The 14,916-nt window shown below is 39.9% G+C and overlaps 1 protein-coding gene and 1 non-coding gene across 7 annotated transcripts in view; one reads left to right on the top strand and one right to left on the bottom strand.

Moving 5' to 3' along the window:
* Rad51b (RAD51 paralog B) overlaps positions 1-14,916 on the top strand; it is a 515,280-nt gene that overhangs the window by 29,830 nt on the left and 470,534 nt on the right. For all 6 annotated transcript variants that reach the window (XM_052185570.1, XM_052185569.1, XM_052185568.1 and 3 more), the window contains exons 6-7: positions 8,443-8,562; positions 10,529-10,712. In XM_052185570.1, the coding sequence (XP_052041530.1) occupies positions 8,443-8,562; positions 10,529-10,712 (304 nt within the window). The remainder of the gene's footprint in view (positions 1-8,442; positions 8,563-10,528; positions 10,713-14,916) is intronic.
* On the bottom strand, positions 6,425-6,529 carry LOC127688069 (U6 spliceosomal RNA). The gene has a single exon (XR_007978534.1). It is a non-coding gene; the product is annotated as a U6 spliceosomal RNA (small nuclear RNA).

Here is a 14,916-nt window from a genome sequence, read left to right as displayed (position 1 = left end):
ACCTACGTATGAAGGTTAGAGGAGGATGTTGGGTGTCCTGACGTATCAGTCTGCTCCTTCCTCCTTTGAGACTGTCTCTCACTGGCCTTGGAGCTCGACTGGCAGCCACCCAGTCTGAGACACTCCTGCCTGCTGAGCCATCTCCCCAGACTCTTGAGCAGACCATAACCAAGATTTGTTTATTATTTTGTATCTTATGTATATGTATGTTTTGCTTGCATGTATGTTTGAGCAATGAGTGTGCCTGGTGCCAGAGGCCAGAAGAGGATGGTAGGTCCCTTTGGTCTGAAGTTAAGGATGGTTTTTAAGCCACCATGTGGGTGCAGGGAAACGAATTCCATCTTCTGAAAGAGCAGCCGGTGGTTTCTAGCACCGAGCCATCCCCCAGAGCAGTCTTTTACATTTTAAAAAAATTTTATTTTTATTTTTAAAGAACCATATGTGGGATGCGGTGGCTAAGTGGTTAAGACAATGGTCTCTTAAAAAAGGAAACCTGACGGTATCAGGCCTGCTCCCATACTTCTCATTTTTCTTAATAAGACCCAAACAGACTACTGCAGATCTGAAGGTCTGAGGGGAGCTTGGTTTCTGGCTAGCTCTCTGGCTTTCCCCCGCTTCAGTCTTTAAATCTCCTTCCTGCTCCTTGTTCTAGCTACATTATCCATTAGAGCACTGTAGCTGGCCTCTGATACAGTTTGCTTTTCTCTCCTTCTGGAATGTTTTAGGGTTTCTATTGCAACACATGATCCCCTCTCCCCCAAAACAAAATAAAGAAAAAAGAGAAGAAAGAAAGAAGGAAAGAAAAACATTAAAACCTCCAAACATTTCGCATCACTGTTCATCATCAAAGGAAGCAGGACCGGAACACAAACGGGGCAGGGGCGGGAGCTGATGCAGAGGCCACGGAGGGCGCTGCTCACTGGCTTGCCATGGCTTGCTCAGCCTGCTTTCTTACAGAACCCAGGGTCAGCAGCCCAGGGATGACACCAACTATCATGGGCTGGGGCCCTCCCCCATAAATCACTAATAAAAAAAAATGCTTTCCATGCTGGCCCACACCAGATCCTATGGAGGCATTTTCTCAGTTGAGGTTTCTTCCTCTCAGATACTATAGTTTGTGTCCAGGTGACACAAATCTAGCCAGCACACAGAGAATTTAACTTTTCTTCTCTCCTCTGCTCTTCATTTCCTTTTTGGGGGGTATTGTGATATCATGTACTCAATATTTACAGTAGTTAATAGTGCCTGGCACATGGTATAGGTCCCCAGTAAATATTTTTAAAATTTTTTTTTATTGAATATATTCTTCATTTACATTTCAAATGTTATCCCCTTTCTTGGTTTCCCCCCTCCCAGAAAACCCCCAACCCATTTTCTCCCTGCCTCCAAGAAGATGCCCCTCCACCCAACCCACTCCCACCTACCCCCCCCCCCCCCCAACTTCCCCACGCTGGGGCAGCTATCGAGCCTTCATAGGACCAAGGACCTCTCCTCCCACTGATGCCCAACAAGGCATTCCTCTGCCACTCTTTTGGCTGGAACCATGTGTGCCCCTTGGTTGATGGTTTAGTCCCTGGGAGCCCTGGGGCATCTGGTTGGCCAATATCGTCGTTCTTCCCATGGGGCCGCAAACCCTTTCAGCTCCTTCAGTCCTCCTTCCAACTCCTCCATTGGGGACCCTGTGCTCAGTCCAATGGTTGGCTGCTGGCATCTGCCTCTGTATCTGTAAGGCTCTGTCAGGGCCCCTCTGGAGACAAACGTAATATGCTCCTTTCAATACACACTTCTTGTCATCCATAGTACTGTTGGGGTTTGGAGACTGTTTATAGGATGAATCCCCAGGTAGGACAGTCTCTGGGTGGCCTTTCCTTCAGTCTCTGCTCCACACTTTATCTCCATAATGGCTCCCATGAATATTTTGTTCCCTTTCTCAGAAAAACCAAAGCACCCACACTTTGGTCTTCCTTCTTGAGCTTCTGTGGTCTGTGAATGGTAACTTGTTTATTTTGAGCTTTTGGGCTAATATCCACTTATCATTGAGTGCATACCATCTGTGTTCTTTTGTGACTGAGTTACCTCACTCAGGATGACACTTTCTAGTTCCATCCATTTGCCTAAGAATTTCATGAATTCATTGTTTTTAATAGCTGAATACTCCATTGTATAGATATATCTCATTTTCTGTATCTATTCCTCTGTTGAGGGACATCTGGGTTCTTTCTAGATTCTGGCTATTATAAACAAGGCTGCTATGAATAGTAGAGCATGTGTCCTTATTACATGTTGGAGCATCTTCTGGGTATATGCCCAGGAGCGGTATAGCCGGGTCCTCAGGTAGTACTATGTCTAATTTTCTGAGGAACTGCCAAACTGATTTCCAGAGTGGTTTTACCAGCTTGCAATCCCACCAGCAATGGAGAAGTGTTCCTCTTTCTCCACATACTTACCAGCATCTGCTGTCCCTTGAGTTTTTGATTTTAGTCATTCTGTGTGAGGTGGGATCTCAGGGTTGTTTTGATTTTCATTTCCCTGATAACTAAGGATGCTGAACATTTCTTTAGCTGCTTCACAGCCATTGAGTTTCCTCAGTTGAGAATTCTCTGTTTAGCTCTGTACCCCATTTTTAATAAGGTTATTTGATTCTTTGGATTCTAACTTCTACATTGGATATTAGCCCTCTATCAGATGTAGGATTGGTAAAGATCTTTCCCCAATCTGTTGGTTGCCATTTTGTCCTATTTACAGTGTCCTTTGCCTTACAAAAGCTTTGCAGTTTGATGAGGTCCTATTTGTTGATTCTTGTTCTTAGAGCATCAGCCATTGGTGTTGTAATCAGGAAATTTTGCCCTGAAAATCTCCAGGTGTTCAAGACTCTTCCCCACTTTCTCCTCCATAAGCTTCAGTGTATCTGGTTTTGTGTAAAGGTCCTTGATCCACTTGAACTTGAGCTTTGTACAAAGAGATAAGAATGGGTCAATTTGCATTTTTCTACCTGTTGACCTCAAGTTGATCCAGCACCACTTGTTAAAAATGCTGTCTTTTTTCCACTGGATGTTTTTAGCTCCTTTGTCAAATATCAAGTGACCGTAGGTGTGTGGGTTCATTTCTGGGTCTTCAATTCTATACCATACAGTTTTTTTCTACATTCTTTTTTACATTCAAAATGATTTCCCCTTTCCCAGTTCCCCCCTCCCCATAAGTCCCATAAATCCTCTTCCCTCCGCCCATTCCCCAACCAACCTCCTCCCACTTCTCTGTCCTGGTAATCCCCTACAATGCTGCATCAAGCCTTTCCAGGACCCTCTCCTTCCTTCTTCTTGGGAATCATTTGATATGTTAATTGTGCCTTGGGTATTCAGAGCTTCTGGGCTAATATCCACTTATCAGTGACTTCATTCCATGTGTGTTCTTTTGTGATTGAGTCACCTCACTTAGGATGATACTTTCCAGTTCCAACCATTTGCCTAAGAATTTCATGAATTCATTGTTTTTAATTGATGAGTAGTATTTCATTGTGTAAATATACCACATTTTCTGTATCCATTCCTCCATTGAGGGACATCTTGGTTCATTCCGGCTTCTGGCTATTATAAATAAGGCTGCTATGAACATAGTGGAGCATGTGTCCATATTGCATGCTGGGGAATCCTCTGGGTATATGCCCAGGAGTGGTATACCAGGGTCCTCCAGAAGTGGCATGCCCAGTTTTCTGAGGAACCGCCAGACCGATTTCCAGAGGGGTTGTACCAGCTTGCAATTCCACCAGATTCAGTGCAATCCCCATCAAAATACCATACAGTTTTTATCACTATTGCTCTGTAGTAGAGCTTCAGGTCAGGGATGGTGATTCCCCCAGGAGATCTTTTGTTGTGGAGAATAGTTTTCAATATCCTGGGTTTTTTTGTTATTCCAAATGAATTTGCAGATTACTCTTTCTAGCTCTATGAAGAATTGATTTGGAATTTTGATGGGGATTGCATTGAATCTGTAGATTGCTTTCCGCAAGATGGCCATTTTTACTCTATTAATCCTGCCAATCCATGAGCATGGGAGATATTTCCATCTTCTGAGATCTTCGATTTCTTTCTTCAGAGACTTGAAGTTCTTGTCATACAGATCTTTCACATGCTTGGTTAGAGTCACACCAAGGTATGTAATATTATTTTTGACTATTGTGAAGGGTGTCATTTCCCTAATTTCTTTCTCAGCTTGTTTGTCCTTTGAGTATAGGAAGGTTACTGATTTGTTTGAGTTAATTTTATATCCAGCAACTTTGCTGAAGTTGTTTATCAGCTTTAAGAGTTCTCTGGTGGAATTTTTGGGGTCACTGAAGTATATGATCATATTATCTGCAAATAGTGATATTTTGACTTCTTCCTTTCCAATTTGTATACCTTTGACCTCCTTTTGTTGTCTAATTGCTCTGGCTAGGACTTCAAGTACTATATTGAATAGATAGGGAGAGAGTGGGCAGCCTTGTCTGATCCCTGATTTTAGTGGGATTGCTTCAAGTTTCTCTCCATTTAGTTTGATGTTGGCTACTGGTTTGCTGTATATTGCTTTCACTATGTTTAGGTATGGGTCTTGAATTCCTGATCTCTCCAAGACTTTTATCATGAAGGGATGCTGAATTTTGTCAAAAGCTCTTTCAGCATCTAATGAAATGACCATTTTTTTCTTTGAGTTTGTTTATGTAGTGGATTACATTTATGGATTTCCGTATATTGAACCATCCCTGAATCCCTGGGATGAAGCCTACTTGACCGTGGTGAATTATCATTTTGATGCATTCTTGGATTTGGCTGGCCAGAATTTTATTGAGTATTTTTGCATCAATGTTCATAAGGGATATTGGTCTGAAGTTCTCCTTCCTTGTTTGGTCTTTGTTTGGTTTAGGTATAAGCATTATTGTGGCTTCATAGAATGAGTTGGCTAGTGTTCCTTGTGTTTCTATTTTGTGGAATAGTTAGAAGAGTATCGGTATTAGGTCTTCTTTGAAGATCTGATAGAATTCCCTACTAAACTCATCTTGTCCTGGGCTTTTTTTTTTTTTTTTTTTTTTTGTTGGGAGACTACTAACAACTGCTTCTATTTCTTCAGGATTTATAGGATTATTTAGATAGTTTATCTGATCCTGATTTAACGTTGGCACCTGGTATGTGTCTAGAAAATTGTCCATTTTGTCCAGATTTTCCAATTTTGTTGAGTATAAACTTTTATAGTAGGATCTGATGATTTTTTGAATTTCCACAGTTTCTGTTGCTATGTCTCCCTTTTCATTTCTGATTTTATTAATTTGGGTAGCACCTCTGTGCCCTCTGGTTAGTCTGTCTAAGGGTTTATCTATCTTGTTGATTTTCTCAAAGAACCAGCTCCTGGTTTTGTTGGTTCTTTGTATAGCTCTTTTTGTTTCTATTTGGCTGATTTCAACCCTGAGTTTGATTATTTCATGCCATCTATTCCTTTTAGGTGTATTTGCTTCTTTTTGTTCTAGAGCTTTCAGGTGTGTTGTCAAACTGCTAGTGTAAGCTCTCTCCCTTTTCTTTTTGGAGGCATTTAGAGCTTTGAGTTTTCCTTTTAGCACTGCTTTCATTGTGTCCCATAAGTTTTGGTATGATGTGTCATCATTTTCATTAAATTCTAAAAAGTCTTTAATTTCTTTCTTTCTTTCTTCATTGACCAAGCTATCATTGAGTAGAGCATTGTTCAACGTCCATGTGTATGTGTGTTTTCCATTGTTTTTGTTTGAACTAAAGACCAGCCTGAGACCGTGGTGATCTGATAAGGTACATGGAATAATTTCAATATTTCTGTATCTGTTGAGGCCTGTTTTGTGACCAATTATATGGTCAATTGAACAAGGTACCATGAGGTACTGAGAAGGTATATTCTTTTGCTTTAGGATGGAATGCTCTATAAATATCTGTTAGATCTATTTGGTCCATTACTTTTGTTAGTTTCACTGTGTCTCTGTTTAGTTTGTGTTTCCATGATTTGTCCATTGTTGAGAGTGGGTTGTTGAAGTGAAGTATCCCGCTATTATTGTGTGAGGTGCAATGTGTGCTTTGAGCTTTAGTAAAGTTTCTTTTATGAATGTGGGTGCCCTTGCATTTGGATCATAAAAGTTCAGAATTGAGAGTTCATCTTGGTAGATTTTTCCTCTGACCAGTATGAAATGTCCTTCCTTATCTTTTTTGACAACTTTTGGTTGAAAATTGATTTTATCTGATATAAGAATGGCCACTCCAGCTTGTTCCTTGGGACCATTTGCTTGGAAAATTGTTTTCCAACCTCTGACTCTGAGGTAGTGACTGTCTTTTTTACTGAGGTGGGTTTCTTGTATGCAGCAAAATGTTGGGTCCTGTTTACATATCCAATCTGTTAGGCTATGTCTTTTTATTGGGGAATTGAGTCCATTGATGTTAAAAATATGGAACACTTCATGAATTTGTGTGTCATCCTTGCACAGGGGTCATGCTAATCTTTTCTGTATCGTTCCAATTTTAGTAATATGCTGCCGAAGAGAGCATACCCCCAGTAAATCTTGAATGTTTTAGATGCATCTTTTGAAATGAGTGCCTTTAATAAAAAGATATCCACTAGGTGGCACTGTTTTCAAACTTTATGTGATTATGTTGGAGGCAAAGAGTTTTCTGGAGCTTTGTCTGAAGAACAAGATCTTGTGAAGAAGATTGTCACCGAATACTAATGAAATTAATACTAGGCATTTAGAAAAAATTCATTGATATTTATATTGACTTATATATTTTTAAAACGTTTCCTAGAATAAAAGTCATTTGGAGAAGTGGCCTTTAGGAAATTGTAACATATTGGTGGGTATGCTGCTGCCTACTCAATATAGTTATTTAGCATGGTAATGCTGAACCACAGTAGCTCCTATCCATATGCTAACTATCATTGAGCAGGCTTAAAGGAACAGGTAAGGAATCTTAGCACCTTTCACCACTTAAGACACTGGTGGAAAACCAGCCTAGTGTTGCACTGTGACCAATAAGTTAGGGACTCCTCTGCTTCTAACAACAGACTATCCCAACTGTGAGACATCCTTAAGTTTGCAGTACTCGTAGCTGTATCCATCCTATTGAAAACTGCTGTCTTCCAGGTGCTAGAGCTCTAGCTGCCTTCTCTACTGAGCACTGAGCTCACATCACTGAGCTCCGCAGCCTCCGCCACCTCCGCTGCCACCACCCCCATCATTGTAATCATAAAAATGACATGCTTCTACAAACCCTCCTTGTCTGCCCATTTTCCATGGCCAACGCCACATCATTTCTTTTTCGCTTTTCTTACTTCCTGTCTTTCTTCCCTCAGTCCCCATGTCTTGTCAAACATTCCTCACTTGGATACCTCTTTAAATACTATTTTTTTCTCTTGAAGCATTTTTATCTCTTCGTATTGAACCAAATTATATATTTTTCTTTTCAGTTTACTGAAAATGCACTTAAAAAGTTCTTGACTATCTTTATTTTTCTCTTCTTTTTCCTGTTTTAGGTCCCTCCCTTGCTTCTGATTATAGCATATTTTGGGATTTGTTTTGTTTATCTATTTAAAGTTCTCAGCCTCTTCTCAGAATCCTTTAACTGGAGATGAAGACACGGCTCTTTTTTTCTTCTGTGTCTCTAAGGTGACCCTAGTCACAGAAGCCACTAAGGTGGCTTAGTGTTTGCAGTTTCTTTTCCAGATCCCCCCTGAATGGCTAAGTCAGCCTGATGAGAGTCATTTCACTTGGGATACAGTTATACTCCAAGAGTTTTGTTTTTGAGTTTCACATCTTATAATTTTGTAATTTTAGTGATGTCCTTCATGCATCCTCTGCTAAATGATGCTGTCATTTATGTTTTGATTCATCACGCTTCTTCACCTGACCTGCCCCGTACGATTAGATTTAGCTTTGGGGTCTGAATTCAGTATTTAGAAAATAACTTTTTGTTAACAAGAAGTAACTGAATAGCATTAATTTGATTAAACAATAATTTTCTGTTTACTAAGGAACTACTAAATAGCATTAAACTTTAATTGAGAAAGCATATTGTCTAGGAAGAGACATGACAACTTAGATTTGTTATTAGGATACAGTACTGTATTTATTGAAACAGACTTTGTTCATTTAAGCAACTGAATATTTTTTCTAATTTCTAATATGTTAAAATAGCTGCTATGAAAATGTTATCTGTAAATATATTATTTCCAGAAATGGAATCTTGGGGATATTGTTGCTTATTAGAAAGTCAATGAGACCTAGAACCTTGCTAGGTCCTGACAGCCAATCTCTGATATTCCAGACTTGTGTTTTGAACCTTTTGCTTATACCTGACATATGGAAACATCTTAGGATGTCCCACGTGGAATGTGTTGGGGACTCAGCAGTGTCTCTTTAAGTATTCACTGTTTCTCTTGTATCTTCCTCCCTTCTCTTTATAGACTGGTTGAGATTGCAGAATCCCGTTTTCCACAGTATTTTAACACTGAGGAAAAGTTGCTTCTGACCAGCAGTAGAGTTCATCTTTGCCGAGAACTCACCTGTGAGGGACTTCTACAAAGGTAAGGGGTTTCATATTTTGATATCTTAGTAATGTTTTTAAGGTTTTACCCTCTCCATTTTCAGCTTCTTAGTAAAATAATTCTTTTTTTTTTTTTTTTTTTTTTTTTTCCGAGACAGGGTTTCTCTACATAGCCCTGGCTGTCCTGGAACTCACTCTGTAGACCAGGCTGGCCTCGAACTCAGAAATCCACCTGCCTCTGCCTCCCAAGTGCTGGGATTAAAGGCGTGTACCACCACTGCCTGGATAGTAAAATAATTTTTATATAATAGAGTTAAGGAACTACTTATGTGTGCCTTCTTTATTTGTTGTAGTTTTTCTTTGAAATGTTTCTTTAAAATGGAAAAAAATTAAGTGAGTATTTTAGAATCTAAGTGGTTTATTAATTATACGTTGTTTTGTTAGTGAGTTACCTGTAAATGCGGCAGCTTAGAACAGCAAATACATATTTTCTGGGGCTGAGCATCTGGAAGTGGCTTAGCTGACCCTCCTGCTGTACTTGTGCAGGACGGCAGTCGTTCCAAGGACCAGTTTGCTGGAGCGCCTGTTCCCAAGCTCACTCGTGCGCCATTGGGAGGCCTCCTTTCTTTACACATGGAAGGTGTAGTCTTTTATCTCCACTGTCTAGTACAAGAGCATCACCATTTTGTCATAAGAGTTTGTCACATAGGCCAACTCTTGTGCAGTGTGGGAGGGCATTTATGTAGAAATTCAGACAAAGATAGGACACACCAGGATAGGGAAATCAGAGGGGCCATTTTAGAGACTAGCTACACAAGTAGCTTTACTTTAAAATTACAGCTTTTGTTGTACTACAGGACAACATGAAAACACTGTCACTATTTCCAGAGGGATACAGAATGATAGGAGTGCTGAACTAAGTTATGTGTGCCGAATCTTACAGCCATCACTGTAACTTGGGGGCGGGGTTGGGGGGAGAGAGAGAGAGAGAGAGAGAGAGAGAGAGAGAGAGAGAGAGAGAGAGAGAGAGAGAGAGAGCGCATGCACAAGGGCATGAACATGCACGTGTGTTACTGGGATTGAACCTAGGGCCTCATGGTGTCAGGCAAGTGCTCTAGTAAATAGCTGTATCTCAGCCCTTTTTAAAGTTTTCATTTTGATAACATACAGACTATGTTATCCAGTATAATTTTGAAAAACTCCCACTCTAGCCTAGTTTAGCCCTGACCTTGCAAACTTCTTTCTTTGGTTTCCTGAGCAGTGAAGACTACAGACCTGTGTTTCCAGAGCTGGCTCGCTGTTATTGTAAAGCTGATTAATCTTTTCAGCGTGGTGGTGTTGTTTGTTTTAGATTTATTTTTTTTATGTTTTATGAGTATGAATGGCTGCCATTTGCCATTTGCCTGCATGTTTGTGTATGTACCACTTACATGTCTGGTACCTTGGAGGCTGGAAGAGTGGGTGGGATCCCCTCGAACTAGAGTTACTGATGGGCTTGAACTCCCATATACACGCTGGAAACCAAGCCTTGGTCCTCTACAGGAGTAACAAGTATTCCTAACCATTGAGCCATATCTCTCTCCAGCCCTTCACTCTGTTTTTTAAAGTCATGTCTTGGCAGTTCCTTACAGATCTTCAGTGTTAGGCCTGCCTGCTTTTCTGAGTTCTGACTCCAAAATCCTGACTGTCCTCTCTCACTTTCTGTCTCTGTCCTGGAGAACAACCAGAATCCCAGGCCTGTTTGCTCTCAAAGTCTGGGCTGTCTCACTGTTTGCTCGAGTGCCCTCTTCCCCTCACAGATGTTTGCAGACCTCCATTGCTGACTCTAACTGCCCTGGCTCCCTCCTCCCCGCAGCTGCCAGGATTTACAGCTCACCCATCCTGTGTTTGGCTTTTCTCTCAAATCCTAATACAGTGTGCTCCCATTTTCCTTCTGAAAAGAAAACCAGGTAAAAAAGAATTGTGTCCTAAACTTGTTCATTATTTGACAAATTCTCCTTTCGTAGGCTTGAATCTTTGGAGGAAGAGATCATTTCGAAAGGAGTGAAGCTTGTGATTGTTGACTCCATCGCTTCTGTGGTCAGAAAGGAGTTTGACCTGCAGCTGCAAGGCAACATCAAAGAAAGGAACAAATTTTTGGGCAAAGGAGCATCTTTACTGAAGTACCTGGCTGGGGAGTTTTCAATCCCAGTAAGTGTCCCTTTTCCTTCTTGTCTTTTAAGGTCATGACCTTACAGTATTGAATAATATACTGAGGGAAGGTTAAACAGCGGACCTTCTAAAGTCTGATTGCTAAGGCAAGTCACTGCTTTCGTAAGCCACCCTCTCTGCTGGTTATTTCCCCTTTTATAACTTGACCCCAGGGCAGACTTAAGTGCTTCTGAGGGTTCCCACCATCACTTCCTTTATTCCTTCTCACTGGTTGCTCATTCTCTATGTCCTGTGTCACGTCTGTCATGCTGAGATTACTATTAAGTGGTACAACTCACAGAGTGGCCCGGATCTGTTTCTGCGAACTTTCTTTGCGTCGACAGTGTATCCTGCAGATTTTCTGAATTTGACCATTTAAGCTCTGTTCATAGGTTGCTGTTTTCAGTGCTGTTTGGGTTTGCTTCCAATGGGCAGAGGTCAGCCATTCACGGAAATGCCATTGAGAAAACCTTAAGTGACTGTTGGAATGGTTTCTGCTGTGGGCATTGTGATCTGGAAATCTGAGGGAGATTATCAGAGTTGGTGACACACAGCAGACAACACAGAGATGCGTATTAAGTTACACCCTGCTCTGCTACGTGTGGGAGAGCTGTACTTGTTCCACAGCATCAGGAACATTGGGTATTATTACGTTTGCTTTTATTTCTTCCAGACAGCTCCCTGCTGTCCAGCCCTGACCGTCTTTCCCCCAGGCCCTCTCGCCTTTTGCCTTTGCTGGGTTACAGGTGTGGGTTGCCCTACCCTTCCTGGCTTTCCCGTTTTAGCTTTTCCCACCCAGACAAGGGAATTCCTTAACCTGATGGAAAATTTGCTTGAGACTTCATGACTTTTATTTGTTTTGGAGAAATTAAGATCCCAGGTCTTTGTATCATAAAGAATATATACAAACTATGTGAGTCACCATTTAGCCTTTCATTTGTAAAGCCAAGCGAGAAGTCAGAGAAAGTTCACACACACATTCTACATATTTTAATGCCTCTAAAATTTATAGTTTGAATTAAAATCAGATATTACAAGGTTTATCTTGAGAATTGTTGTCTTTAAGTTTCTAATAGTTACTTAAAATGATATATTTGAACTTCTATTTTTCCTGGTTAAGTGGAATAGAAAAATTTAAAGAATTTTTCGAAGAGATACTTAATAGAAATTTAAGATGAGTTGCTTAGTTATTTTTACTAACTTACAGTATTGCTTGACCTAAGCCCCTGCAAAATGTGAAAATTAACTTTTTAAAAGTTGTTTTCTTTTTAAAAAATAGCAATTATAGGCTAATGTTTTGCAATTCACTAAGATAGTTTGTTTTTCTGAATAAGAAAAAGAACTCTACTCTGTTTTTAGTAGAGCTTTCTGAAACAGCAGGTGTCCAGTGTCTGAAAAGAGCTGGGCATGCTTATGATCTGGTGTGTACGCCGTTATTTGTCTGTCCCTAATCCAGATGCTTTCCCCTAGGCTCTGTACTCCAAGCACCACCAATATCTTATGGAGGTAGGAGTTTAATCCTAGGAAGCAGAGACAGCAGGGTCTCTTGTGAATACAAGGCAAGCCTGGTCTAAATAGTGAGTTCCAAGCCAGCCAAGGCTATATGGTGAGACTCTTGTCATAAATAAATAAATAAATAAATAGTAAATAGGAGGAAGCATAGGAATCTAATGGTGTTTTTGTATTACTTCAAGGCACTGGCTCCCCAGGCCCCCCCACCCACTATTTAAGAAATTTTTGCTAGAACAAGAATTTTATAATTCACATTATGTTGCCTTGTTATTGGATTAGCTCTGAATAGTCCAAGCTATCTCAATTAAAGAATTACAAACTCAGAGAAAGGAATGCTTTACATTTTTGTATTTTGCTGAAAATTCTTTTTTATGGTCTATAAAACGTTCATTCGTTTTTATATTTTACAGTTTTCGTTGGTTTTGTTTTAAATCAAGTAATCCATGACTAGCGTCGTTTGCTGGACCTGGTGTTTGCTTGGGTCAAAGTTCCCTTTCCTTTTAGAAGTTATTTTATCTTTTGCATTTTTCATAATATTTAAAAATTTCCATGTTTAGATATTTTTCTTCTAAGAAGCATGAGGGTTTTTTGTTTTTCTCTTTTTTTGTCCTTGATCAAATTTAGTCTTTTGGAACCAAATGGCACTGTTTACACCTTTCTGGGCAGCCTTTTTCCGATTGGTGTGCTGTTACTGTGGTTACGGTGTCATCAGTCTTTGAGTTGAGAAACTCTGGAGGTTCAAGTGTGTGGAGGAGTTCTACAACCTGCTGTTCTTTGTCGAGGTCAAGAGCCTTGCCTGCTTCCATGTCAGCATCCATGTTTTCCATGTCTTTGGGAACAAGAACAAATGCTGGGTGAATAACTGCTTTCTCCCATTCAGACCATGTACCCTACTCTTGCAGATATTCTTGTGAGCCCCCATTGCTGACTCTAGAGTTGTTACCACAGGAGTATGATAGGTAGGAATAACCCTTCCTAACAAAGGACACTTATGAAGCATCACATGTACTGTGTTTGTGATCATCATAATGCTGTACAAATTATTATGCTCATTTAATGTTATAGATGATAACTGTGAGGTTTATATGTTTATAATATGCATATATCTCATATGCATGTGTTTATAATATGTCCATGTTTTATGCATATATCTTTATAATTTGTATACATTATGCATATATATTTATGCATGCAACATCATATATATTATAACTTCTTTTGGTTTTAACATCCTTGCTATAGTTAATGTGAGTACTCAGGCTTTCTCTTGTCTTTCGAGCTACCAGCAAATCTTTTGTTTGGGAAGGGTGACATCATTTGAGCTTCATGTGGACATGAATATGCTTATATTTAATTCTGTCATGGTTCTTGTCTACACTAGTCACTGACCATCAAAGAGGTTCTAAGTGACATCCCTTTACTGGAAACATACATATTATTATGTTATGGAGGATTTGAGTTATAAAAAGTAAACATTCTTAGGAGAGAATTTTATAAACTTGAATACATTAAGACTGTGGTTTGAGAAACACAGTTGCAGAAGTCTGGTGTACAGAATCTTTGTCTTCAAAGCTTTCGGAGTTTAGGAGTGTGCCGCTTTGGGGCAGAACTCCTGTTTTTAAAGCATATTTACACTAGCAGTAGAAGGAATAGCAGTAGATCCTTGTCTTAGGGATTCATTGCTGTGAAGGGACAGTTTGGCCAAGACAACTCTTACAAAGGAGAACATTTAATTGGGGCTGGCTCACAGTGTCAGAGGTTCAGGCCATTATCCTCATGGCAGGAGAGCGTGGCATCATGCAGACACACATGGTGCTGGAGTACCTGAGAGATCTGTATCTTGATCCAAAGGCAGCAAGGAAGGAGGGTCTCTTCCATACTGGGTGGAGCCTGAGCATAGGAATCCCAACCTATACCAAGACACACTCCCTCTAACAAGGCCACACCCACTCCAACAAGGCCACACCTTCTAATAGCACCACTCCCTAGAGCCAAGCATTCAAACATGAATCTATGAGGGCCATACCTATTCTAATTGCCCCAATTCTGAAACCATTTCTAGATGGATAGTGGAAATAATTATGAGGAGAGTTTAGATGTTGCCTTCTAAAATGAGCGGTGACTGTGTTTGTACTGCCTATTCAGTGCCCGCTCTATTTACCATACATATAAAGCAGTAATGTCACACTGAATTCATGATCAGATTAAGATAATAGGACGTTCATATGAAGAGTAATTGTTAGATAGCTCACAGTAACTCCATGGTTTTTTTTTTTTTTTAACAGATGATACTGAAAGTAGGAATAGATTTTTTTTTTCACCTATAGCTGTTAAAACCCAGATTGTTCTTAGACATGACTGTAGCCATTTTTCCTGTGGTTGTCCTCTGTGTTCTTGGTTATGTGATTGTTGGGAATATGCATGGCTCTCATACATTGTTTACCAATGTTTCTTTTGAAGTATCCATTTTTATGCTTAAAACTTTAGAAAAGTGAATGAAAATATGTGTACTTCTCATTTTGCTATTTAAAGGCATTCAGATCATTAACAAGAAGAAACTTCTTGTTTTAACTGAAGAAAATACAGTAAGATTAGCCTTTTTATTATTTGAAAAGGGCATAATTTTTTCCCTCAATTTAATCTGACCCAATTTTATATGGGCCAGATTTTATCTTTTCTTTCACCTTTAGCT

This window comes from Apodemus sylvaticus, chromosome 6 (genome assembly GCF_947179515.1).
Source record: "Apodemus sylvaticus chromosome 6, mApoSyl1.1, whole genome shotgun sequence".
NCBI lineage: Eukaryota > Metazoa > Chordata > Mammalia > Rodentia > Muridae > Apodemus > Apodemus sylvaticus.
The sequence above is the reverse complement of the archived record's forward strand: the minus strand, read 5'-3'. Positions and strand labels throughout refer to the sequence as shown.